This window comes from Erinaceus europaeus, chromosome 12 (assembly GCF_950295315.1).
Source record: "Erinaceus europaeus chromosome 12, mEriEur2.1, whole genome shotgun sequence".
Taxonomy (NCBI): Eukaryota; Metazoa; Chordata; class Mammalia; order Eulipotyphla; family Erinaceidae; genus Erinaceus; species Erinaceus europaeus.
The window spans coordinates 51,186,987-51,213,229 of record NC_080173.1 but is presented as its reverse complement, the minus strand read 5'-3'; the positions used below and the strand labels follow the sequence as shown (position 1 = coordinate 51,213,229).

General features: G+C 54.8%; 1 protein-coding gene and 1 long non-coding RNA gene across 7 annotated transcripts in view; one reads left to right on the top strand and one right to left on the bottom strand.

Annotated features, from left to right (window-relative positions):
- Positions 1–3,811, bottom strand: part of LOC132541946 (uncharacterized) — a 39,464-nt gene extending 35,653 nt beyond the window's left edge. The window contains exon 1 of one of the 4 annotated variants that reach the window (XR_009553055.1): positions 3,744–3,811. This is a non-coding gene — a long non-coding RNA (uncharacterized LOC132541946). Of the gene's footprint in view, positions 1–2,281; positions 2,365–3,193; positions 3,241–3,743 lie in introns of those variants that run through there. The other 3 variants (XR_009553052.1, XR_009553053.1, XR_009553054.1) reach the window with 3 other exon arrangements.
- Positions 2,668–24,787, top strand: MLLT6 (MLLT6, PHD finger containing). 3 transcript variants are annotated; one of them, XM_016191612.2, is made up of 20 exons: positions 2,668–2,899; positions 4,092–4,171; positions 4,631–4,685; positions 4,896–5,005; positions 5,935–6,038; positions 6,270–6,363; positions 9,543–9,713; positions 10,297–10,395; positions 12,872–13,010; positions 14,274–14,888; positions 15,323–15,507; positions 15,727–15,835; positions 17,955–18,021; positions 18,226–18,371; positions 18,814–19,011; positions 19,089–19,177; positions 20,271–20,620; positions 21,023–21,113; positions 21,611–21,967; positions 22,516–24,787. In XM_016191612.2, the coding sequence occupies exons 1-20, from the start codon at positions 2,791–2,793 to the stop codon at positions 22,555–22,557; spliced, it is 3,210 nt and encodes a 1,069-aa protein (XP_016047098.2). In that variant the 5' UTR covers positions 2,668–2,790; the 3' UTR covers positions 22,558–24,787. The 3 variants fall into 3 exon arrangements, with proteins under 3 accessions (XP_016047098.2, XP_007530983.2, XP_060059572.1); XM_007530921.3 differs by having other exon boundaries at positions 12,872–13,088; XM_060203589.1 differs by lacking the exons at positions 2,668–2,899; positions 4,092–4,171 and having other exon boundaries at positions 4,631–4,735; positions 12,872–13,088.
- The last annotated feature ends 1,456 nt before the right edge of the window (positions 24,788–26,243 follow it).

The window sequence follows — 26,243 nt, the reverse complement described above, 5'->3', positions numbered from 1 at the left end:
CAGTCCTGCTCTAACTGGTTTTGTGTGGGTTGACTGTAAGGGGGTGCTTAGACGACATGGGGAGACGGACAGTTAGTTTGACAGCTCAGTCCTGGGAGCCCCGGCGGCAGCTGACCAAGCGCTCCCCGCGCTCCCCCCCCACCCCAGGGGGACACTGCCGGCGGGCGGGCACCCCGGTCCCGCACCTGCACTCGCCCTCACAACGGTGGCGCAGCCACAGCTGCAGTGAGAGAATAGGCTAGGTGCAAATCCCCGCTCTGTTTTCAGACTGTGTGACTTTAGAAAAGTCACTTCAACCGCCAGCACCTCACTTGCGCCACCTCTGAAATGGGGGTGATCGGAACCCACCCCTAAAGATGCAAAGGGGACTAAACGAAACAATATTCCTAACATTCTCAGAAGACGCATAAGTATCCCACAAGTTTACAGACAAACCCGCACCGGCTGAATACCCGGACAAAGACTACTTGGCCCGGTCCGCAAAGCCATCCACCCCCGGATGCAGGGACCCACGGACCATTGGCTGACCCTCCTGCGGCAAAACCCGAAATTGCGTCCCCGTTAGTCGTTGTCTGTCCCGAAAGCAAATATTCCCAAACTGGCTCACAGCTAAGTCTGGCATTATTTGCGTGTCGTTTTAAGTTGTGTTTTTGTTGGTAAAAGTGATTCATTAGGAATTTCTTGGTGAGCCTCCGCGTTTCGTGTGACTTTTCGTCGGAGCGAAGTCCCTAAATTGGATCAAGACAGCGGCACGTGGCGGTCCTCGCGAGGGATCCCCGCCCGCGGGCCGGCCCCGACTACCCCGCGACTCTCGACCCCCCCCTCCAGCTACAGATGCGGCAGAGACAGCCCCCCCCCCACTTCGCCCCAGCCGTGTAGACGGAGCCTCTTCGTCCTGGCAGCCCTCCGGGATTCCCATATTCCTGCAGGAGCAAGGAGTCGTGGGGTACAGCAGCATGCAGGCCAGAACTCAGCTTCCCCGACCTCTCTAAATCCAGCCTCTCCGGGATTAAGGAAAGTAAATCCCTGACGCCACTGGCCAGGTCAAGGACAAGTTCTCCCCCGCCTGGCAACCCCCCTCCCTCTGGGCGGGGATTCACCCTCCCTCCCGGATGAAAGGTACTAAATAGACGCGGAGGGAGGGGCGGCGGCGGCCCCGGCCCCTTGATGTTCCGGTTGAACAGGTGCTGGTGAAAAGAAGGCGGTCCCGGCGGAAGAGTCGGCCAGGGGGGCAGCGCGCCGAGGGGAGGGGGGCCCCTCCAGCTCTCCTTCCCGCCGCGGGTCTTCCCCTCGCCTCCCCGCCCGCCCCTCCCCCGCAGGAAGCGATCAGGGCCGCGAGGTCTTTGAAGTGTGGCCGAAGCCCCGGGGCTGCCTTCTCCACCCCGCCACCCCACCTCCCGCCGGGGGAATGTGACCTCTGGTCTCAGAGGGCGTCCACCCTCCTTTAGGAAGTAGGGGGTGGTCACATTTCGAACCCCTTCCCCACGCAAATCTTGAGGTTGAAGCCTTCGGGCGGATACCCCCATTTCTTTGCTGCCAGGCCCCAGTTTACGGGGACTTTGTATGTGCAGTGAGTTGATGTGTCTCTGTGCGTGCCCAGAGGTCAAGTGGAGCCAGTCCCGCGTCCGCACTTAGGCGGTGCAGGCAGGCGCGGGTCTCTAAGCGCCGGCGGGGCTGTGCCTGGGTGTGTGTCTCCACGAGGGTGAGGCGTGTGGCTGGGGGAGACTGGCGGGGTGTGGGGGGGGGGGGACTCGGCGTGTTCTAGGAGGTCTGAGCCCTGTACGGGCGTGTCGTCGGGCGAGCAGGATCAGAAGCCCCCCCGAGGGCAGGAATACCACTTTCGCTGGCTGCTGGGTTCCAGCGGCTGCACACCGTCAGCATTCAGTAAACAAATGCTGAGTGAACAAATGTCTGCGTGTGACTGTCTACCGTCCAGAGAGGGAGGCCTTCCGAGGGAAGCGCCCACCTAAGGAGCCCCCCAGGCACGGAGGGGTGCGCGGCCCACGTCGCGCCTGCTGCTGCTGGAGCCACGTTCCCCGCCCGCCACCCCCAAGTTTCCACGGGGTGAGGGACAGATGAGACGAAGTCCCGGGCACAGGGGGCCGGAGACTCGGAGACGGGCCGGGGGTGGGGGTCACTGGAGACGCAGAAGCAGGCAGGGGAGGGCGCTGGGACGACCCAAAGAGTCGTGGAAAGAAGAAGGAGGGAAAAGAAGCGCGGAGCCAGCGAGCGAAAAGCTCCCTACCAAGCCAGGGTTTGTTCCCTGAACCTAAGACTTTACCCGGCGGCGGGCGGCGGGCGGCGGGCGGCGGGCGGGCCGGGAGCGAGCGAGCGGAGGCGCGCGGCCATGGCTGCCGCGGCTGGGCAGGGGGGCCGGGGGGGCGGCGCGTGAGCGGGCGGCGCGGGGCGGGCGCAGGGCGGGCGGGCGCCCGCGATGTGCCACTCGGCGCCTCCCCCGCCGGGCTCGGGCTGCGCGGCGGCCGGGCGGCCCTGCTAGCTGCGCGCGCGGCGCGGAGGGGGTGAGCCCGGCGCGCGGGTCTCATTGTTGGGAGGGGGGGCCGTCGGGGCATGAGGGCGAGAGCACCGCGGGGGGGGCGGCCAGACCGAGCGAGCGAGGAGGAGGAGGACGCCGAGGAGGAGGAAGGAGGAGGCAAAGAAAAGAAGCGGCGGCGGCGGCGGAGGAGGAGGGAGCGAGGAGGCGCGCGGCCCCCCGCTCCCTCCCTCCCCCCCTGACCCCCGACCCCCGCCGGCCGGCCCCCCGCCCCAGCCCCGGAGGGAGCTCATGGGAGTATGAAGGAGATGGTAGGAGGCTGCTGCGTATGTTCGGACGAGAGGGGCTGGGCCGAGAACCCGCTGGTCTACTGCGATGGGCACGCGTGCAGCGTGGCTGTCCACCAAGGTACGGGGGCGGCGGGACCCCGGGGCGGCGCGCGCAGGGCGCCCCCGGCCGCGCCCTCCCGAGACCTCCCGGGGCCGGCGCCCCTCCCCCACCCACCCCACCTGAAGGGCAGGCGGGCGTCGGGGCTCCCCGCCGGGTCCTGCAGGACCGGGTCAGGCATTGTTTTCTCGCCTATTGTTCCAGCCCCGCGCCCCCCACCCCAAGTTGAGGGAGTTTGAGGACAGTCTAGGGGGCAGTGAGTACACTCTCCGCGCCCCACGCCGCCGGTGTCGGGGCTGCTAGGGGAATGTTTACCTGCGCGGTGTCCCTCTCCGGTCCGGTTATTTTGGTCCGGGCTCGGGGAGGGAGAGGTCAAAGGGGGTCACCCCCTCCCGCTTCCGGATACTGGGAGGAGCGGAATTGGGCCGGGAGGAGCAGGGTCCCCCGGGAAAGGGACTGGGAGAAGCCTCTGGGGGAAGAGCTCGGGCTGGGAGAGCGGTGGTGCTGGGGCCCGGGAATCAGAGGAGAGGTTTGGAGTTTTCCCCAGCAGCACATGGCTCGGGAGTTAACTCCTTGAGGAATCTTGCCGAGGGCGCAGGCTGGCATCTCCCGCCTGTCTGGCACCACCAGCTGGCCCCCCGCTTCCCGGGACAGCCCCTCAGGCTGCCTGTGCCGGCTCTTCCCGCCTCTCTCTTCTCTTCTACCTGCACGCCACCTGCCCTCCACCTCGGCTTTTGACTTCTACATCTTAAGAGTCAGAAGCAGAAGGGGAGGTTCCCGGACCCCTGACTTGCCCGCCTCTTCTTTTACTGGCCCTTTAAGAAATGCCCCCCCCCCCCCATAACAACAAAACGTGTTTGACTACCGTGAACGTTGTTCCCTCTGGTTTTCTTTATTCCCCTAGTGGAATACTGGTCCCGGGCAGGAGCTGGGAAACAGGTCCCCAGAAAGGGCATAGGGGAGGATCTTCTAGAAGTTTAAGGTCAAGAACTCAGACTTCCTGCCCTGGCTAGAATTGCTTGGGCGTGTGGTTGAAGGCTGGGCATTCCTTGTGGTCCTGCTGTCGAAAGAGTAACCCCCAGACAGGGGAGCAGCCCCCCCTGCTGGAACTGCCTCTAATCTTTTAGCATCAACCTTTTCCCCCAGTAGCTCTGGGAAAAGCCACAGGCTGACACATTTACTCAATGACTGTCCTCTACCCCCTTCCCCCCAGCTTGTTATGGCATCGTCCAGGTGCCAACGGGACCCTGGTTCTGCCGGAAATGTGAATCTCAGGAGAGAGCAGCCAGGGTGGTGAGTTTGAGGTGCCCCCCCCTTCGCTTCCCCACACCTGAACCTACCCTCCTGATTCAGATAGGGGACTCTGAAGCCAGGGTGGGACTCAGCTCTGTCACACAGGACTTCCTGTTTCCTGCACACCTATCACCAACCTCATCACTCCCTCCAGTCATCCCTTTTGCATAAAGCCGTTTATTTTTGTTTGCGTGTCTGTTTGAACTTTTATCGTGAACATTCATGAGCTATGCAAGATGGGGTACTATGAGGCACTTCACGCCCCCAGCACACCTTCAACAACTGTATGGGTTCACTGCCAGCCATTTCCTCTGCACATACCCCCCTGTTCCCCACTGACAACATATGATTTCATTCTGGGGTTCTCTGTATGTGTTCAGGGAGGGCCCAGCCCTACAGATTCCTTACCCCCTTTGGAAAGAACTGCCCCCAACCCCTGTGCCCCCCTTGCATTGGCAGAGGTGTGAGCTGTGCCCACACAAAGATGGGGCATTGAAGAGGACTGACAATGGAGGTAAGGGGGGTCTGAAGTCAGCGAGGCCCCCTGCACAAGGGCCTGGGGAGGTAGTTGCTGACCAGGCTGGGGTGGAGGCTGGGATTCCCTGAGCTGGCTGGCAGTGGGGTTTGTGGGGAGAGCCATGGAGGTGTGGGGGGGGGCTGTCTGCTTCGTGGAGCTGGGGTCTCCAGCTCACCATGACAGCTGAGGCTAGCCCATGCCTCGCAGGTTGGGCCCACGTGGTGTGTGCCCTCTACATCCCTGAGGTACAGTTCGCCAATGTACTCACCATGGAGCCCATCGTGCTGCAGTACGTGCCTCATGACCGCTTCAACAAGGTCAGCCGCCCCTGCCCCTGCCTTGTCCCGTCCCTGCCCCCGCCCTCACCAGCCTCCCTTCCCCGGGGTCCCTCCAGCTTGTGCTCTTCATCTACTGTAATTTGACTCTGTCCAGCCAAGGCATCCAGGGAACTCAGGAGGTGGGAGGCACAGCCCTGGACACATATACCCCTGCTCCAGAGCACAAGTGAAATATCAATAGGAAATTACTTTGCAGCAGTGTTTCCAGGGGGTCAACTTTAGCATGCATGCATTCATTCAGTCACTGCCCTGTGTGCCTACTATGTATGAGACCTGGCACGAGATACTAGACACCCAGCGTTCAGCAGTGACCAAGACAGTGTGCTCCCTGCCCTGTGGACCTCCCTGGTAGACTGCACATTATCAGTAAGCAGGTGGATACAGTAAACACTGTTTGTGTTAAAGATTGCAAAGAAAACAAGCAAGACACCTGAGAAAGAACACCTCACTCACTTTAGGTCAGGTGGTTAAAGAAAGAGACGTTGAGGCTGAGACCTGGGGGATGAGGAGGAGCCAGCTGGGAGGGTGAGGTTCCAGGCAGAAGACACATCACAGGAACCCGGATGTAGGAACAAACTGGCCAGTGAACCAGACAAACATGACCCCTGCTGTCACAGGGGTCATCCAGCAAGGTCAACGCTATCTAGTGTAGTAGCTGGCAACCGCACGTGACTGTGTAAGTTAATTAAAATTTAAAAAATTCCACTCCTCAGTCCCATTATTACAGTTCAAGTGCGTCACAGCCTCTGTGGTTTGTGGCTCCCGTGTTGGACTAAACCCTTTCCATCACAGAAAGTTCTGTTGAATGGCATTCACCTAGGATCTAGGGGGAACGGTGGTGATAAAAGAGGTGTCCAAAGGGTCCCTAAGGCAGAAGGAAGGAGGGGACATCACACTGTGTCCTGCAGACATGTTACATCTGTGAGGAGCAGGGTCGGGAGAGCAAGGCTGCCTCAGGAGCCTGCATGACCTGTAACCGCCACGGATGTCGACAAGCTTTCCACGTCACCTGGTGAGACAACCCCCCCCCCCCCGCCTGTCTCCCAACCCCATTCTCTGGGTTCCTAAGGGTAGCCGTGGCTCACCCCAGTCTGGGGCTATCCTCGCTGCCGTCTTGGGGTACTGGTGGCAGTACCGGCCTGGGAAGCTCCTAGCTTTGCCCCAGCAGGCTCTAGGATGATGGGAGGGGGCTCACCTCTCTAGTTGTGGCTCTAGCCTTCTAAGACTAAACTTTCCTGGCTAGTGCCCAGATGGCAGGCCTGCTGTGTGAGGAAGAGGTGCTGGAGGTCGACAACGTCAAGTACTGTGGCTACTGCAAATACCACTTCAGCAAGATGGTGAGTGTTGTCTTCGAGAACACTCATGGGTCAGCCAGTTGTGGCTCTGAGGGTGTGGGTTCCAGGCCAGACTAGTATGTGGAGCTGGGAGGGTAGAGAAGGAACTAGTCTAATCGTTATGCAGAGACTCTCATACCTGAGGCTCCAAAATCACAGGTTCAATCCCCCCACACTGCCATAAGCCAGAGCTGAGCAGTGCTCTGGGAAAGAAAGAAAGAAAGAAAGAAAGGGAAGAAAGAAAAAAAGAAAGAAAGAAAGAAAGAAAGAAAGAAAGAAAGAAAGAAAAGAATCCCCCAATAAAGAAAAAAGAAGGGGGGGATGAACCCAGCCCCTGTCCTTGAGGAGCTCTCCTCTGTAAGAGAAGGGAAATGGGAGCCAGTCATTCACCCCAGAAGATAGAGCTCTGATCTGCCTGTCAGTCTGGGGGACCTCAAGGAAGAGGCAAGGGTTAACCTGAGTCAAGGTGGAAACAGCAAGAACCAAACTCTGTGGAGGTTACTGTGTCCTGCCTTTGTGTCAGGTTCTTCTATGTGTTGTTCTGTATGATCCTCCCGGCTACTCTAAGAGTGAAGGGCATTTCCTTATTTTATTTTTTCTTTCTTCTTAAAGATTTTATTTATTAGAAAGATAGAAGGAGAGAGAGAAAGAACCAGATATCACTCTGGTACATGTGCTGCTGGGGATTGAACCTCATGCTTGAGAGTCCAATGCTTTATCCACTGTGCCACCTCCCAGACCACTATTTCCCCCATTTTACAGACTAGGAAACTTAAAGACCCTACGAACCTATGTGACTTACCTCACAGCTGGAGCTGGGGTTTCAGAAAAGGTAGTTTTTTTTTTGAAAGCTCCCCAGGAGCCTGCCAAATAAAGACAGGAATTCCAGGCAGAGGAACTGATTTGAATAGGTTCTGGAATGAGAACATTCTCAAATACATATTTTGTGTTTTATTTTAATGAGAGAGAAAAAGACATCAGAGCACTGTTCAGCTGTGGCTTGTGGTAGTATGGAGGATTGAACCTGGGACTTTGGAGCCTCAGGTATAAAAGTCTTTTTTGCATAATAATTATGCTGTCTCCCCTACCCTAAAAGAACATTCTTAAGGTTGGGGGGGAATGAGGCAGGAAAAGAGGCAAAAAGGTTTTATGGAGCCGGGTACTGTCCCGTGTTTTTGGAGACACCTGTATGTCCCAGAAGCCTCGCAGTGCCCTGGAGAGGTAGGGTGCTGGCTGGCATGACTGACACAGCAACTGGGACCTCAGCCCAGGTCACAGGCTTGTGAGGTTGCTTGCGTTAGATCAGGTTTGATCTCTGGGAAGATCACCTTGTAGGCTACTCTGAAGCTGTTTCCAAGGAGCTGAGGCTAGGGACTGGGAAATAGCTATGAGAATGGGGCTGGGTGGAGAAGGCCAGACTCTAGAACCATTTCTAGGTAGGCTTGCCTCCCAGTGGGGAGGGTGGAGCAGGAGGAGTTGAAGGAGGCTCATAGGGCCCAGGCTTTCAAGGCTGAGTTGAACAGGTTGGAGTGCTGACAGGTGCTGTGGACAGGGGATGGAGTCAGGTGTGTGCCTGCTGTCCAGTGTGTCTTTAATAGCTCCCCCTTTCATTTTCAAAACAACCATGGTTTGGATCATAAACTATATGGTTGCCATGGTTTCAGAGTTTGATGACAACTTTGGAGAAGGTAGGGCGCTTAGTTTGGATTACACAAGTAGGGCGATCAGGTCTGGTAGTGGCAGCCCCAGGTGCCTACCCGGCTGGGGGAGGTGAAGGTGTGAAGAGAACCATGAGAAGGAACTCAGCAGGGTGTTGGTGGTGCCCACTGCTGAGCAAACCACTGAGTGAACAGGACCTAAATTGATCCTTGGATTTTGGCAACTGGGAAAAAAAAGTATAGTGGGTGACCTTCAGGGGCACAGCTACAGGTAGGTCTAGGGTGGGTAAAGCTCCACTGGGGTGGGGGGGGGGTCTGTTAGCTGGAAAAGGAGGAAGGGGCAGACCCCGCTGGGAGTGGAGGTTGGCACAGGGGTCATTGGGTTTTGCTGCTGTGAATGTTTACTTCCTTTCTTCTTAAGGGCAGTGTGTCCTTTGGGACAGATGGAACCACTGTGTTTGGTGTGGGGGAAGGGCCAGGAAAAAGGGAGAAGGGAATGAAAAGAGAGGGCAGGATAGAACAGGGGGGCAGGGGCTCCAGACAGTACTCCCCACAGTGCTGTACCCAGAGAAGGAAGGAGAAGAGGACCGTGACTCAGTTTGAGAGGGGCCAGGAGGACACCTAGGAAGAGATGTTGAAAATTAAGCAGCTTTGGCCCTACTTTCAGACATGCTTTGCTGGGGCTAAGACACACCCTGCCTACTTCTAGGCCTCAGCTACCCAATGTGTGTAATGGCTTAACCAGCTGAGTCAGTGCTGAGGTGTTTGTCCTTCTGCTAAGCACAGACTGGACAGGGTCCTTTGGCCTCTGGGAACCTTTTTAACTATTGGATAGAGACAGCCAGAAATTGAGAGGGAAGGAGGGGATAGGGAAGAAGGGAGGGAAAGAGAAAGAGAGAGAGCCCTGAAAGCACTGCTTCATCACTCACAAAGCTTTCTCTCTGCAAGTGGGAACCAGGGGCACAAACCTGGGACCTTGGGCATTGTAGCATATGTGCTCAACCAAGTGTACCACCACCTGGCCCCTTTCTTCTTCTTTTTTTTTTTCTTTATTGGGGAATTAATGTTTTATATTCAACAGTAAATACAATAGTTTGTACATGCATAACTTTTTTCTTCTTTAAATTTATTTATTTATTAGTTAATTTTAAAATCTTTTTATCTTTATTTATTAGATAGAGACAGCCAGAAATCAGGAGGGAAGGGGAAACAGAGAGGGAGAAAGACACCTGCAACACTGCTTCACCACTCGCAAAGTTTTCCCCCTGCAAGTGGAGACTAGGGGCTCGAACCCAGGTCCTTGTGCATTGTAACATATACCCTCAACCAGGTGTGCCACCACCCAGCTCCCTATTAGTTAATTTTTTAGCTAGCTAGTTAAGAGAAAGTGGGGAGAGAGAGAATCAGAGCATCACTCTGTCACTCACAATGCCAGGAGTCAAATTCAGGACCTCATGCTTGAACGTCCAACTCTGTGCACCGTGCCGCCTCCTGGGCTGCTATTGCTCTCAATTCTCTCTCCAGAAAACGTCCAGGCACAGCACTGGGAGTGGTGGTGGCAGTGGAGGGGCAGGAGGAGGTGGCAGCACCGGGGGAGGTGGCAGCAGTTTCATCGCTGGCCGGAGGAGCCGGTCTGCCTCCCCGTCCACCCAGCAAGAAAAGCACCCCTCCCACCATGAGAGGGGCCAGAAGAAGGTAAAAAGTTCCCTCCTTCTCCCTTTCCTGCTGACCTTCAGGAACACAGCCCCTTTCAGTAAGCCACCAGAAAATGCCCCCAGGGCCTTGGGGCCCACCTCCTTCCTTCCTTGGAGGCCATTGAGGACCAGAAGGAGGCTAAAGAAGTACCACGTGAGGGTCATGGAGGGAAGTGAGGGCTGGTTTCGTGAAGCTCTGTGTGGCTCCCCCGTGTCCGCCCCATGACATGACATTGGTCTAGCCATGGGCCTGCCCAGTTTGTCACTGCATTCCTGGGTCCCCTCATGGCAAATGTCACATCTCTACACAGCTTCATGTCCTGGACAGACACCCTTGCAGGTACATGTTCACTGTGTCACTGCCCTGATAATGGGACAGGCTATTTTTAGCAGGCAGTGCGGAGGGGAAAGAGCTGTTGGCTTTCAGAGGAACCTGCCTGAACCACTCCTGTCCAACCAAGTCCCCTAGTCCCTCCAGAGGGGGGATGAGGCCCACAAAGCCCAGCCTGGAGAGGGCTCCTCCTCCCCACATCATGTTTCTCCTCACCCAAACCACCACTGTCTGGTCACTTCTCCCTTTCCAGAGTCGAAAGGACAAAGAACGCCTTAAACAGAAGCACAAGAAGCGGCCTGAGTCACCCTCCAGCATCCTCACCCCACCTGCGGTACCCACTGCTGACAAGGTACGGTTAGCCACACCTGGCAGGGGTGGGTGGCATGCTGGTCTACCCATTCTATTCTCTCACCCCCGCCCCAGAAGTCCTCCACTTATAACCTAGCAGGGGGCCTAACAGCCACTGACCAACCAGGAGGGTAGGGGTGAGAAGGTCCCATCTTACCTACTGGTTGCCAGATGTTCACATCTACCTCTGGCCAGACAGAGAGCCTGAGCACCAATCTACAAATACCATTCTCAGGCTGACTCTCCAAGTTGGTGGGACCCATACCCCCAGAGAGAGGCAGAGGGGATCCCTTCATTCTCAGTCCTCTCCCCATTAGGAGTCTGCCCAGGGCCTGTTGCCAAAACAAAATCCTGTAGGTTGAAGGGGCTGAAAGTATATGCCACAGAGGCATGGGAGTGGGAAGAGGAAATATCCCAAAACTTCCACCCATCCCACCCTTCTGAATAAGAGCACAGTCTGTCAGGCCTCTCTCCAGAAATGGGCAACATCTGGATGAGCAGGCCCTAGCCCAGGCCAGAGAGCTGTTAATCCAAGCCAGAACAGCCTTCCTCGTGGAAGGAGAATAGAGGCTTGGAGAACCTTCCTTCTCTTGTCGCCATTATTGCTCCCTTTCCTCTCCCCTGCCTTGGGAGGTTGGCAGAGCTCTGGGCATCTTAGCCAGAGGCTCAGGTATCAGATTTCCCGGGGGATGTTATTGTGGCAACTGTCCCAGTAACCCTCCTCCCTCCTCTCCTCCCACCCATGCCCTCTCACTTCTCTGGGAGCTGCAGACAGGTGAAAAATGGGCCAGAAATCCAGGTGCTTCCCCGATCACTGGGTGTCCCTTAAACATGTTGAGCACTCGGCCCATCCCCCTCCACCCACCCCAGCATTTCAGCTACCCTTCCCCCTGGCCCCTTGCTCTCAGAACCACATCTGGCTCCCTTCAGAACTCCAGCTGTTAGGAAGAACAAAGAGGAGACAGGGACCAGGGCTCCACGTCTCCACCCAGGGAGAAGTGTAGAGGGTGCCTCTCATACTCCACGCAGCCCCTGGCTTGTGTTTGGTCAGCACATGCTTTCTAAAGACCTGTCTTCTACCAGGAGAAAGTGCCGCCTCCTCAAGTGATAGAAAGCCCTAACAACCCACCCCAAGCCAGACTCCTTTCTGGAACGGGGATGGAAGGAGGATGTGGATTAGTCCATTCAGTTCTCTACACAATCCAACAAAGTATGTATCTTAGTAACCCCACTTGCTAAATGAAGAAGCTGAGGCACAGAGAAATTAAGTGATTTGCCTAAAATCAAACAGCTCAAAAGTGATGGGATGGAGCTCTGAACATGGGAAGGCTGATTGGGAGACCTGAACACTGACACACTATGTGATGCTGTCTCTGCAGTATATTGACAGCAGCCACCATCAAGAGTCCTTCCTCACTGTCGTTGACCCCAGACACATAGTGTCTAGCATGACATTCCCCCATCACTCTGCAAATAGTCATAATTTGTCCCAGAAGGACATAAGCTCAGTGAGATTGAGCCCATGCTACATAGCACACCAGCAAACGGCAGAGCCGGCCAGGCTCCTGGTCTGCTCTGCCTGACACGAAGACCCTTCTTCTCCAGCCACCACCCTGTCACTCTCGGAGGTTGCCAGGGCCCCAACTAGTTAACGGGTCAGTGCATTTCACTGTAGCCCGGCAGCATTTAACAGGGCTAATGAGTAGATGGTGGCCTGGAAACAAGTGGACAGAGTAACCTGTTCCACATAAGGGATCTACTAGGATGGCTTCATGGGAGAGGGGACTTTAGAGCTAGAGTCAGGGAAGGCTTCCCTGGCAGAGGACTGGGCACTGCAAGCTTAGGGTGTCGAGAAGCGGGTAGCAGCCACCAGGTGACTGGGCAGAAAGGTAGTAGTGGCAATGAGAGGGCCTAGGAGTCAGGCCAGCCAGTTGTCCCTGTGCCCTGTATCCAGCCCGCAAATCCAGCTCTGTATTCCTTCCTTTCCTTCTTTCCTTCTTCCTTCTTTCCTTCCTTCTTCCTTCCTACGAGAGTTGTCACTGGGACTGCACAATGAATCCACAGTTCCCAGTCCTCATTTGTGTCCCTCCTTTTTTTCTTTTATTTAACAGAAATTGAGGGATGGGGAGGGAGAGAAAACAAGGCACCCGTAGCACTGCTCCTCCGCTCCTGAAGCTTCCCCTCTGCAGCTGGGGACTAGGAGCTTGAACCCAGGTCCTTGCACATGGTAATGTCTGCCCGTGACCAGTTAGCCAGTGCTCTCCCTGCCGCACCTTCTCCTAACTATTTCTTAATGAAGGGATTGACAGAGATGTCGACTCGCCTCTGCCTGAGGAGACAGGCAGCTTTCATCTCCTCATGCCCAAAGTTCTAGCCTCTTCATCCTTCTGGTTCAGAGCACTCACCATCATCTCCCATCAGGTCGAGGCCCCAGCAGCTGACTTTAAGTCTGCCTCTTTCCTCCCTTCCTCTCTCAGGTCTCTTCCTCAGCTTCCTCTTCCTCCCACCATGACACCAACTCTCAGGAGACCTCTGAGAGCAGCAGGGACTCAAAAGGGAAAAAGTCTTCCAGCCATAGCCTGAGTCACAAGGGGAAGAAACTGAGCAGTGGGAAAGGTGTGAGCAGTTTCACCTCCGCCTCCTCCTCTTCTTCTTCCTCCTCTTCCTCCTCTGGGGGGCCCTTCCAGCCTGCAGGTGAGTGTGGGCGTCCTGCAGGAGGCAGAGAGCAGGAGAGCCTGCCCTGTGCTTCTCTAGCAATAGCTTTTGCATAGTGATTTGCATCTTATTTGCTTAAATTGGTTCAGATTAAAGATGGGGTCTTCCCACCAAGTGGATTCTCTCCAAACCTTCCCCTCTTGAGCTGAACTCTCACCCCCTTCCCCTCTAAGGGCCTGCCACTCCACCTCCATGGCAGTGCTCACTGTCCCCTCCCTACATTTGTGCTTCAGGGGGGACATGATGTCACCACTCTCTCTAATAGAAATAAACAGAGACAGAGTGGGAGAGACACCATAGTATCAAAACTTCCCACAGTGCCGTGGTACCCCCCTGTAGTGTACCAGGGGCTTGAACCTGGACCATGCATTTGGCATCACAGGTACCCACAATGTTTTTTTTTTAATATTTATTTACTTACTCCCTTTTGTTGTCCTTGTTGTTTTATTGTTGTAGTTATTATTGTTGTTATTGGTGTCATCATTGTTGGATAGGACAGAGAGAAATGGAGAGAGGAGGGGAAGACAGAGAGGGGGAGAGAAAGACACCTGCAGACCTGCTTCACCACCTGTGAAGCGACACCCCTGCAGGTGGGGAGCCGGGGGCTCTAACCCGGATCCTTAACATTGGTCCTTGCGCTTTGTGCCACGTGCCCTTAACCCACTGTGCTACCACCCAACTTCCCCCACAATGTTTTTGTTTATTTTTTAAGTTTTACTTTCTTATTTTTACTTTTTTAAAGATTTTATTTATTGATTCACAAGAAATGATAGGAGAGAGGGAAAGAACCAGGCATCACTCTGGTACATGTGCTGCTGGGGATTGAATTTAGGACCTCACACTAGAGAGTCCAATGCTTTATCCACTGCGCCACCTCCCGGACCACCACAATGTTGTTTTAAAAGCAGCCACACTAACATCATCTGTAATCTCTGTGGTGTTCTAGCAAGTCAGCAGAAGAGAGTTAGTCTCCTCCTATGTTGTGACAGATAGAAAAGTGGGAGCCTGAAGGAGTGGGGGTCTGAGGGACACTCATCCTAGGACACTGAGACAGTGGCAGAGCTGGGACAGGCCAAAGCTCTCTCTAACCTGCATGCTTTGGGAGGGGCAGGGAAGGAGTGGGGTCTGCCTGGCTGGCTGTAATTCCCTTTTCCCTCTGTGCAGTTTCATCCCTGCAGAGCTCGCCTGACTTCTCTGCATTCCCCAAGCTGGAGCAGCCAGAGGAGGACAAGTACTCCAAGCCCACAGCCCCCACTCCTTCCGCCCCCCCCTCTCCCTCAGCCCCTGAGCCTCCCAAGGCTGACCTCTTTGAGCAGAAGGTGGTTTTCTCTAGCTTTGGGCCCATCATGCGCTTCTCCACCACCACCTCCAGCTCAAGCCGGGCCCAGGCCCCTTCCCCTGGGGACTATAAGTCTCCCCACATCTCGGGGTCTGGGGCCTCAGCAGGCACCCATAAGAGGATGCCCACACTGAGTGCTGCCCCTGTGCCTGTGGAGGAGACCCCTGAGACAGGCCTGAAGGAGAAGAAACACAAAGCCAGCAAGAGGAGCCGACATGGGCCAGGCCGTCCCAAGGGCAGCCGGAATAAGGAGGGTGCTGGGGGCCTGGCTGCTCCCTCCCTGCCCGGTGCCCAGCTGGCTGGCTTTACCGCAACTGCTGCCTCACCCTTCTCTGGAGGGTCCCTGGTCAGTTCTGGCCTGGGTGGTCTGGCCTCCCGCACCTTTGGACCTGCAGGAAACCTGCCCAGTCTGAGCCTGGAGTCCCCTCTGCTGGGGGCAGGTTAGTGACCCCTGGGGGTGGCAATTATCTCGGGGCCCAGCCAGTTTAGTTGAGGGGACAGAGGCATGGACATACCGTTAGAAGGAAATGTGATAGAAACTGCTCCAAAAAGGACAGAGACAAAGGATAAAGGTGACAGTCACCTCCAAGATGCCCCCTCACTAGTGTTCTGTGTGGTTCTAGTGGGAGAGACTGGGATAGGTTGCTGCTAGGACTTGTGGAGTCTGGATTGGATAATCAGTAAAGAAACCAGGCCTGGGCAAGGCAGTCTTGTAACCAATTGTGCAAGCAGATGTCAACCAGACAAGAAGTGACATCACTGTAGTGTCAGGGTCAGCTAGGTGTGTGTGGCCAGAAACAATGGAGCATTTGCCTGAAGGACTGGCCCTGCGAGCTGGAGAAGTGACTCCCTCTGTGTCCTCTTTTGCTTACAGGCATCTACACCAGTAATAAGGACCCCATCTCCCATGGCGGCAGTGGAATGCTTCGGGCTGTCTGCAGTACCCCGCTTTCCTCCAGCCTACTGGGGCCCCCAGGGACCTCGGCCCTTCCCCGCCTCAGCCGCTCCCCATTCACCAGCACCCTCCCCTCCTCCTCTGCTTCTATTTCCACCACTCAGGTAAGGTCTTACTCTTCCCTTCTGGGGCAGGTGGGAGGGAGACAGGAGGCTGAGGACCTCAGGCCTTATAGGGATTTGAGCGGTTGGACTTGATTACCCCCAGAATGCTCTCGGTTCCTTCTCCTCCCCGGCACACCTGGTCCCCTCCACTCAGTACACATAGTTGTGCCCTAGATCCAAAAATAACCGCCAGGTGGGACTCTGCCTTCTCTCCCTTAGGTGTTTTCTCTGGCTAGCTCTACCTTTAGCCTCCCTTCTACCCACATCTTTGGAACCCCTGTGGGTGCCGTTAACCCCCTCCTCACCCAAGCCGAGATCAGCCACACAGGTATGTGACCCCAATCCTCTTTATTCTCAGAGGCCATAGAGGGGCACTTATCACTTGCATGTGACACCCAGGAAGGGTGGGAGGGCTTTCTGGCTGCCCCCTCCCTCTGGCCATTGCCCACCCTGCAGGGAAAAATATTTTACACGGAACAAAATAGGGTACATTTTCACCTTAAAACAGCAAAACTGGGAGTCGGGCGGTAGTGCAGCGGGTTAAGCGCAGGTAGTGCAAAGCACAAGGACCGGCATAAGGATCCCAGTTTGAGCCCCCGGCTCCCCACCTGCAGGGGAGTCGCTTCACAAGCGGTGAAGCAGGTCTGCAGATGACTATCTTTCTCTCCTCCCCTCTGTCTTCCCCTCCTCTCTCCATTTCTCTCTGTCCTATCCAACAACAACAAGAAGAAAAAAACCAGCAAAGTTACTGTTGCATCTCAGTGCAGAGACACTGGTGAACATGCTCTAGGGAAAGACAGAGCTGGAGCTCAAATTCTGGCTGCTGTTCTTTTACCACAGTAGCCTTGGGGATCTCTGCTTAGAGCAGTCCCACCATTGGACAGCCAGCTACCCAAGCATTTAAGAGTTAAGGGGGCAGGCCACCAGCACCCCACCCTCTCTCTCTGGAAAAGTCCCAGAGCACTGATTGGTGCAAGGGCATCACAGGCAGGGCTTACTGCCTGGTAGTCAGTTCAGGTAGGCTGCCTTCAAAGGGACAAGTCCTGTTCTAGAATTAAGACCAACATACTATTTTCTTTCATTTTCTCCTTCTCCTTCTCCTTTTTTTTTTTTTTTTTTTTTTTTTTTTTGTTGTTTTTAACCAGAGCAGTACTCAGCTCTGGCTTCAGGTGGTATGGTGGACTGAACCTTGGGCTTTGGAGCCTCAGGCATGAGAGTCTCTTTGTACAACCATTATGCTATCTCTTCTGCCCACAAACTATTTTCTAAATCCAGATCAGAATTCTGTGGGCCAACAAGGGATTTTACCTTCTGACTTGTGAATCTATCAATATAAAAAGTCATACCAAGTTGAGGCCCCAGATGTACTCCCTGACCTAACCGCCTCCCTATGACTGTCTATAAAAGCTATTGTTGGGAGTCGGGCTGTAGCTCAGCAGGTTAAGTGCAGGTGGCACAAAGCACAAGGACCGGCATAAGGATCCCAGTTCGAGCCCTGGCTCCCCACCTGCAGGGGAGTCGCTTCACAGGCGGTGAAGCAGGTCTGCAGGTGTCTATCTTTCTCTCCCCCTCTCTGTCTTCCCCTCCTCTCTCCATTTCTCTCTGTCCTATCCAACAACGATGACATCAATAATCACAACAATAAAACAAGGGCAACAAAAGGGAATAAATAAATATAAAATAAAGTTTTAAAAAAATTAAAAAACATTAAAAAATACTTTTAAAAAAAGCTATTGTTATTATTATTTTAAAATATTTATTCCCTTTTGTTGCCCTTGTTGTTTTATTGTTATAGTTGTTCTTGTTGTTGTTGGATAGAAAGAGAGAAATGGAGAGAGGAGGGGAAGACAGAGAGGGGGAGAGAAAGATAGACACCTGCAGACCTGCTTCAACACCTGTGAAGCGACTCCCCTGCAGTTGGGGAGCTGGGGTCTCGAACCAGGATCCTTACTCCGCTGGTCCTTATGCTTTGTGCCACCTGCTACCACCCAACTCCCAAAGCTATTGTTATTAAAAACTTGCTATGTGCTTTTAGCTAAGGCTAAACTCTCCAGTTTAACACTTCACATTTATTACCTCATTTTAATTCGAGAAAGCCTAGTTTCACAGTCAGGGTCACATAGCAAGTAATGTCAGGTCCGAGCTCAATTTAGAATTGTCTCGACCACAACTTTCTCTAAGTCTGCAACTTCTAGGAGGTGGATCTGAAAGTAGCCTGGCGATGGGGACCTTGTTGCCTAGACAAAGAGACAGACTAGATCCCAGTGCTTCTTCCATGGGCCCAGGTTTCCAAACCAGGGCTCCTAGCTAGAACTGCCAGCCTAGGGGGTGGGAAATTGGGGAAGGGGCCCAGCGGTGAGTTACCAGGTCCCACTTCCTTGGCTGAGACTGGAGCTACAGCACCCCTTCCTTCCTGACCCCTGCCCCTCCTCCCTTCTTCTTCCAAGAGCCAGATCTGGAGGACTGCAGTTTCCGGTGTCGGGGGACCTCCCCCCAGGAGAGTCTGTCTTCCATGTGAGGGAGGGGGCGGTGTTTGGGGGGAGGGCAGGGAGTGGGGCTGGAGAGACTGTCCCTGTCCGGGAGGAGGGAGGAGGGTCCGAACAGGTAGGGCAGGGACCCTAGAAAGCAGGCTGGAACCCCCAAGGAGGGAAGAGGGACAGAGGGTGGCCAGTGGGGGCATTAAGTAAGGCTGAGACTGGTTTTCCCTTCTGACTCTAGGTCCCCCATCAGCACCCTCCCGGCACTCTTTGACCAGACAGCATCTGCACCCTGTGGGGGTGGCCAGCTGGACCCAGCAGCCCCCGGCACGACTAACATGGAACAGCTGCTGGAGAAGCAGGGTGACGGCGAGGCTGGTGTCAACAGTGAGGAGGGACAAAGCTGGGCTGGCTCTGAGATCCCCCAAACCCCCAGATTCAGTTCACCTTTCTCCCTGAGGTCCCCCATGTCTTAAAGGGTCCTTTCCAACCTTACCCATTAGGAACTCCAGGCCTTAACTCACCTTTTGAACCTTTCTTTGCTAGGCCCTGCGCTCCCACTGTTCCCTCTGCACCCCATCTTGACTCAGCTGGCCTCCTAGTCCATACCTAAATAAACCTCATTTTCTGCCCTCTCTTTCTTTCCCAGTCTCCAGGCTCCAGCCTGAGCTTCAGGCTCTGCCACCAGTCCTCACACCTTTGACTCCCCTGGCCTGTGCTCACCTGAGCCCTTAGCTAGCTGGGGGACTCTTCCAGAGTCCTCCGCTGGGCCCCACCCCTTCTGGAGGGCATGGCTCAGGCTGTCCGCCTTCCTTTCCTCCTTCCACAGTCGTGGAGATGTTGAAGGCACTGCATGCGCTACAGAAAGAGAACCAGAGGCTTCAGGAGCAGATCCTGAGTCTGACGGCCAAGAAGGAGCGGCTGCAGATTCTCAACGTGCAGCTCTCTGTGCCCTTCCCTGCCCTGCCTGCTGTCATGCCTGCTGCCAACGGTCCAGTCCCGGGACCCTACGGTTTGCCTCCCCAAGGTGAGATTGGGGGCCTCTGCCTGGTGCTCCTGAGCCAGCACTCACTCCTGAGCACTCTCTCTGACCCCCGGCCTTAGCTGGCAGCAGCGATTCCTTGAGCACCAGCAAGAGCCCCCCTGGAAAGAACAGTCTGGGCCTGGACAACTCACTGTCCACATCTTCTGAGGTGAGGGCACTGTGCAGGGAGGGTGGTGGGAGTGGGTAGGTGAAGGGTCTGCTGTTCCTTTCTCCACCCTATTGTCATTGGAGCCTGGGCAGTGCAGTGACTGGCTTGATGTGACCAGTTGCTTGATTCACTCATTCATTCATGAAATAAATAATAATTATCAGGTGCCATCTTAGTGCAATCAAAACCAGCAAAGCCCTGCTCCCAGATTGAGATTAAGATCAGAAAAGAATCAGTAATTACAACCAGGAAAAGGACTAGTATGGAAATCATTTGAAGGCTTCGGGGTGGGGGGAGCAGGGAGGGGGGATTTTTTTTATAGACATAAGGTGGTTAGGGAAGGCCTGTTTGAGAAGTATTTGTGGAGAGTTTATCATAGTGCCTCACAGAATAATCCTTATGTAAATATGTAATTGGTGGTGGTTGGAGTTAGCAGTTGCTGTTGCTATTGCTATTTTGTGGCTGTTGTTGAATTCAAACAAAGTGGGTTCTTTTTCTCCCTGCCACTTAGGGTGTGACTTGGGCATTCATGATCATAGTAATAACAGAAACTAATTGTACACTGGCCCTCTGTCACATCCTGTGCTGAGGTTTTTCAAGCATTGGTCATATATAGTGTTCACATTAACCTTATGGCATAGATGCAGCCATTACTCTCATGTTACGTGAGCTAGCAAACTGAGACCGAGAAGCCACGTAAGCCACTGAATTGTGGATGTAGGATTTGCCTTTCTTTCTAGCTGTAGTTATCTTGCCTGCAGAATTATTTCATTTCAGAGCCAATGGTTTCACTCGTAAAATGGAATTAGCGAGATAGTACAGGCCCAACGTGGAAGCACAGGTCTTGTTCACTAGATAGGTCCCTCCCTCAGTTTATTGCTAAGCATGATGAGGGTACTGGGCCCCCAGGAAGTGGTATGTCGGTATGACTTGTGAAAACTCTTTGGGTTCTTAGGTTTTTATCCCAGAGCCATGCTTCTTCCTCCTGGGGTGAGGTGGGTGTGAGAATGCTGGTGGTTGCTGGGTCAGGGGGCCAGAAGGGTCACACTGGCCCTTTGCCCCCCTGACCACTCCCTTCCCCCTCCCTCCCCAGGACCCACACTCAGGCTGCCCGAGCCGCAGCAGCTCATCGCTGTCCTTCCACAGCACGCCCCCACCGCTGCCCCTGCTCCAGCAGAGCCCTGCTACTCTGCCCTTGGCCCTGCCTGGGGCCCCTGCCCCACTCCAGCCCCAGCCACAGAATGGCTTGGGCCGGGCACCAGGGGCAGCAGGGCTGGGGGCTATGCCCATGGCTGAGGGGCTGTTGGGGGGACTGACGGGCAGTGGGGCCCTGCCCCTCAATGGGCTCCTGGGGGGGTTGAATGGGGCTGCTGCTCCCAACCCTGCAGGCTTGAGCCAGGCTGGCGGGGGCCCCGCGCTGCAGCTGCCAGGTTGTCTCAACAGGTGAGGGAGAGCTCAGCCCTGGGAAGGGAAGGGGGAGGCTGGCTCTGGGAGGGTTTCCCCCAGACACCTACAACCCCTAAGAAAGGCACATGTCCTCCTGAATCTAGGGGACAGAATCTAGTCACCCTTTGGGCCCAGGTGGTCCTTAGACACTGGCCCTTAAGATGGTAGCGCTCCAAAGACAAGATCCCTCTATTTCCTTCTGGGAATGTTCTTCTAGCTTCTCCCTTGCCCAGGGTATTTGTGAGCTAGTCTGTGTTTCTCTTTAGTCTTCTAAAATCCCACAGCCCCGCCTCTTTCTACCTGGGTCTGAGGGAGTCTGGGCATGGGGGTGGGGTGAGGGACGAGGAGGAGGGATGCTCTCTCCCTCCCCATGGTCTGCATTCTGTCCCTTCGCTTCAGCCTGACAGAGCAGCAGAGACACCTCCTGCAGCAGCACGAGCAGCAGCTCCAGCAGCTTCAGCAGCTCCTAGCCTCCCCGCAGCTGACGCCGGTAATGCCCCTACCAGCCCCTCCAGGCCATCCTGGGCAGCTCCAGTTCTACCCAAAGGTTCAGTTAAGAGGGTCTTAACCAACCTGAGAGGGAGGCAGGGAAGAGAAGGAGGTTACCCCAGGCTGGACTGAGACCCTTCCTGTGAGATTTGGAGCATGTAGGGATACAGGAGTAAGTGAAAAAAAAAAGACCTAGTTTAGTGTTTCTGAACTTGGGGACATTTGAGGTTGTCATAGCAACTGAGGAACTGATTTAGTAGGAGCAGGCAGAGATATTGAATATCTGTGTGTGGTAGCTATTGCCCCAGTTGACAAACAAATGCTGGTGGCCAGACTTTCGCCCAGACTGAGGCCTGGAGGCATTAAGAGACAGCTTTGCTGTCTCCTTAGAGGTCTCCCTCCCCGTGGTGGTGCCAGTGTGATGGTATGGGCATGCTGGCCCAGCCAAGGCCCCCCCCCCGCCCCCCCCGGCTGATGAGCGTCCTGGCCCCTTTGCAGGAACACCAGACCGTTGTCTACCAGATGATCCAGCAGATCCAGCAGAAGCGGGAGCTGCAGCGCCTGCAGATGGCTGGGGGCTCTCAGCTGCCCATGGCCAGTCTGCTGGCAGGAAGCTCCACCCCGCTGCTGTCTACGGCCACCCCAGGCCTGCTGCCCACAGCCTCTGCCCCACCCCTGCTGCCTGCCGGAGCCCTAGTGGCTCCTTCACTAGGCAACAACACCAGTCTCATGGCCGCGGCAGCTGCGGCCGCAGCAGTGGCCGCAGCAGGTGGACCTCCAGTCCTCACTGCCCAGACAAACCCCTTCCTCAGCCTGTCGGGGACGGACGGCAGTGGCAGTGGCCCCAAAGGAGGGGTGAGTAAGGGGCCTGGGCCATCCTATCTCCCTTCCCTGGGCAAGGTAACACATCAGGGGGTGCCTTAGTAGATTCATCATCAGAAGGAGGAAGTGACTGCTGGAAGTGACCAGCAAAGCATCCTGCTCCAGACCCCAGAGCCTGTGCTAGCAAGTGGATACCCCCTTGCAGAGCTGAGACAGATGCACAGCACGGCCTAACAGTAGAAGGACCAACTAGGAAGTGGCAGGCATTCCTCTGGGAAGGCCAGCTAGCAGAGGCTGTTTCCTTTCTGCACAGACCAGCTAGGTAAAGATAAGATTTCTGGTGGGCTGTTTCCAGAAAGGCCTAACCATGGCTGACACATGTTCATTTAGCTGGGCACCCTTATTCCAGGCAATTTCCCCACTCCATCCCCTGAGCCTTGTGTGTACCCACCAGCCAGGCCAGAGGCTTCGGCAGGGGTCCCTCTCGGCACCCACACAGCATGACAAACCAGGACTCTTCTCAGCTGGGTGTGAAGTTCCGCTACCTCCCAAATGCCCAGCTCTCTTTCCTTTCTTTCCAGGCCTCTGACAAAGGAGCCTCAGCCAACCAGGAAAAAGGCTAACCCACCCACACCCTTCCTGACCCTCCCCCCCATGAAGGGGGCAAATCCTGGCCTGAGTGGTCCCAGCCTGGAGCAGGCACCTGCGCCCAGACACTGGAGAGCCTGGGGAGTGTGGAGCACTCCTGGTACCGAGGACCAAGACCAGGAGGGGCTCCCCACGCCCCCCTGCATTGACCCCTTCCTGTGGGGCTCAGAGGGTGGATAGGCTCCAAGCCTGGCTGGGAACCCCTATGCTCCTCAAATGTTTTTAGGTCCCCCCATAGAGCAGAGTGGGCCATGGCATAAGCGTGGGGTGAGTTGGACCTGCCACAGAAGGTGGAGCAAGCACTTGGTAGGAGAAGTAGAGGTGTAGGCCTTGAGCCTGCCCTTGGGGGGAAGTCTGTGATGGAAGAAGAGGCAGCCCTGCTTTACCTGCAGTCTCCTTCCAGCTCGGACAAAGGGCAGGAGGAAGCCTTCAGAGGAGTTCTCACTGGTCCTTTTCCCCCATTCCCCAGGAGGGGTCACAAGCTGAGCTTGTAGCCGCCTTCAGACTAGGGGTCTGAGGAAGGAACCGGATGACAAGTCTCCCACCTTTGGGCGGGGGTGCCCAGGGATAGATTGGGAGAGGAAGCCCAGCCCCCTTGGTGTCCTGCCCCTTGTTTGCACTATTGGACTTAGGAGTGCCGAGGGTGGGGAGGTGGAGCTGCCCGACTGAGCGTGAGTGTGCGTGAGAGAGTTATGTCTGTGTGCGTGTGCATGCATGTGTGTCTCCCCCTGGACCTGGAGCTTCCGGGGCAGGGACAGAAGCAGTGGGGGATAAGAGAAAGGGGTTCCCAGGTCTTGTTTGCACCCTCCTCACCTCACCAACTTTGGTCCCTTTCTGGGGCACGAATGGTTAACAGAAACCAGAACAGTACTCCAATATTGGAGAGTAACTGGGGGCTGGGGGCTCTGAATCAGGGTAGTATCCTGCCTTCCAGCTCCCCAGACCCCACATGGTCTCATTGCCCCCCTTGGAGCTCCCCTCCCTCTATTGGTAGTGGATCCTGCTTTCTTAGCACAAGGAGAGCCCCAGGAGTTGGGGGGGGGGGTTACAGTGCCACTTCCTGTAGTAAACACCTCCTGAATTAGCCAGCCTGCCTCCCTATCTCTTTCCACCACTCCCACCAACCAGGGGAGACTTAAGATTAAGCTGACCTGACTTAACAGCTGTCCCTTCACCCACCAGCTATTTCCCCAGGGTGTCATGGGCAAGCCTCACCTTACAAAGTCCCCCTCCCCCTGCCCAGAGCCTGGTGGCAGAAACTGAGGGGCAAGCAGGCAGGTGAGGCCAGGCAGACGAGGTGGACATGTGTGTGTGTTTCAGTTGCACTGGGGTTGGAGCAGGGAGAAGATGTTTCCAGCTTTCCTGATGCTCATGTCTCGTCAGTCTCTCTCTGCATGTGTGAATTATTCTGTGTGTGTTTCTGTTTGGGTTTTTGTTTTTTGTTTTTTTTTTAAATAAAGAAAAGAAGATGTGTATATTTTTGGCAATGACAGAAACGTAGTGCAGATATATTTTTGCCTGTGCTGCTCAACTGGTTTTTTTCTGATACTGAAAATAATATTAATATTCCTGTTGATAAGACTTTGTAAGATGTTAGGGAGCTGATCATGGAGGGGGGGGCAGGAGTCCTGCTAGGCGATTTCTTAAGCACTTGCAAAGGCTTGGGGGTGGGGGGAGGCAGTTGTGATGACCTCAGAAAAACTTACTACTACTAAATATCAGAAAGGAAAAGTAGAATCAGTATCTTATGCCTCTTCATCTATTCCACTCTCTGGCTTCCTGCCCCCCACCCACTGAAAAGAATACTCAAAGATTCTTATAAGTGTGGCCCACTCCGGCCCACACCCTTGCCCTCACCCTTGCTCTTGCCCAAGGCTGGCCCACTGAGAGTTGAAGGCAGCTTCTGTTCTAGATGACCAGGAAGCAGACCCACTCCAAAGCTGCTATGGAGGAGAGTGAGGTCCATATGATTTAGTGCACTGGAACCAAGACCACCTCCCTCCTGACCACAGCACCCAGTGGCCTTGAGTCCTTTCTTATCACCAGGAATCTTGTCCTCCAGCTTTCTCCAGATTTGGGCGCAGTGGCAGGCAGGTAGGTGAGACTTGAAGAGAGCCAGGCTGGGTTATGAGTAGGTGCCAGCCCTCCATTTGGGGCAGTGTGGACAAGAGAGGCATTGCAGTTCTTGTTGAAGGAGCATTATAATAGGAATGGTCTGGGGGGACTCTGGAGGCCCTAGGTTCCCAATGCAAGGGGAGAGAGTTCTGCTGATCTTACCCTTCTCTTCCAGTCTCGGCCCCCTTGTTCCAGGATTCATTTGCATGGAGAGTGGGAAGATTTCAGATTTGTAGAACTCTGTCTAGTGGGGGAAGGATGTGGTTCGCGGGGCGGAAGCAGAGTGCGAAATTGCATGCAATGGAACTTCGTGTGTCATCGCCCTCAGCGCAGGGTGCTCCATGGCCCTGAGGTCACAACAGTGCATGAGTGTTGGAGCTGGAACAGACCTGTCTGCAGGGGTTGTCTGAGCCAGCTCCTCACTTCACAGGTGCTAGCTCCAAGCCTGGGGAGGGATGGGATTGGGAGCAGAGAAAGGACCAGCCCTCAGGACCCTGACCTCCTGGTCCCCATGCTCCCACCCAGCTGAACCATCTCCTGTGGCTGTCAGTCTGTGTGTGTGTGTGTGTGTGTGTGTGTGTGTGTGTGTGTGTGTGTGGGAGAGAGAGAGAGAGAGAGAGAGATGGTGTGAATGCAGGGATATGCCCCAGTGGGAGGGTATCTATAGCACTGACGTTTCAGCTCAGAGCTGATGGATCCTTTCCATAGACAATGACACTTTAAAAGGTTGCCCTTTTTTTTTACCCTTTCATTTCCCCCCCTAGTTGTATTTTTCCCTCAGCCTCCTGGATCTCCTGTTGCCTCCAGGTATGCTTACCTGAAGGCTGATGAAAGAACCCCTAGCTGGTATTCCTAAACTGAGATCTAGGGAAGTAGTACCCCAAGGATGAGTCTAGGAGTCAGCTCTAAGAAAAGGGAACCCAGTATTTGCATTTCCAAAGCTGGGAGTAAATACACGTTTTCAAAGACCCAGACTCCTGTCAGCTTCCAGCACCTTCCTTGGTGTACTACAAGCCAGAGTTAGGGATAGGCAGCTTGCTACCAGTTCTTTATCCTAACTTTCCTGGCATGGGGAGAGGAGCCTGGTGGGGTTAAGTTCACTTCAGCTGGAAGGTGGCTTGCTGAATCCTGGCTCCCTCCAGAATCAATGTGGATTCCAAGTGTGCCTGGCTTGTGACCACTTGACTTGTTCTACTGAAAAGTTGGGTGCTGAGGGGTGTCTCCATTGCCCTGTGTTCACTTCCTTCATCCCAACTGGGGACTTAGGTGATGGGTCTGGAGACCTAGACTCCTACTCACCCGGGGATTTTTTCCACCCCAGCCTGTCTCAATGTAGCAGACCCTTCCCTGGGGAGCAGGGAGGGGAAGCCACAGTTTGCAAACCCAGGGGCTCCTTTCTTCTTTCTAAAACCTTTATATGCTCAGCCCAAAAGGCAATGTCCCCCTCTGCCACCTCCAAGCCTGGAATTGTGCATAACCCGGATCTTGTATCTTTGTATAACGGATGTTATTTGTACGAAGGGCAGTTCGTAAACAGCACTTGTTC

Bases quoted from the DNA above. Each gene is read 5' to 3' on its own strand.
- MLLT6 (XM_007530921.3), top strand. From the start codon at position 2,791: ATGAAGGAGATGGTAGGAGGCTGCTGCGTATGTTCGGACGAGAGGGGC. The intron at 9,714-10,296 runs GTAAAAAGTTCC...CTCCCTTTCCAG, and splicing joins ATGAGAGGGGCCAGAAGAAG to AGTCGAAAGGACAAAGAACG. The intron at 19,012-19,088 runs GTGAGATTGGGG...CCCCGGCCTTAG, and splicing joins CTACGGTTTGCCTCCCCAAG to CTGGCAGCAGCGATTCCTTG.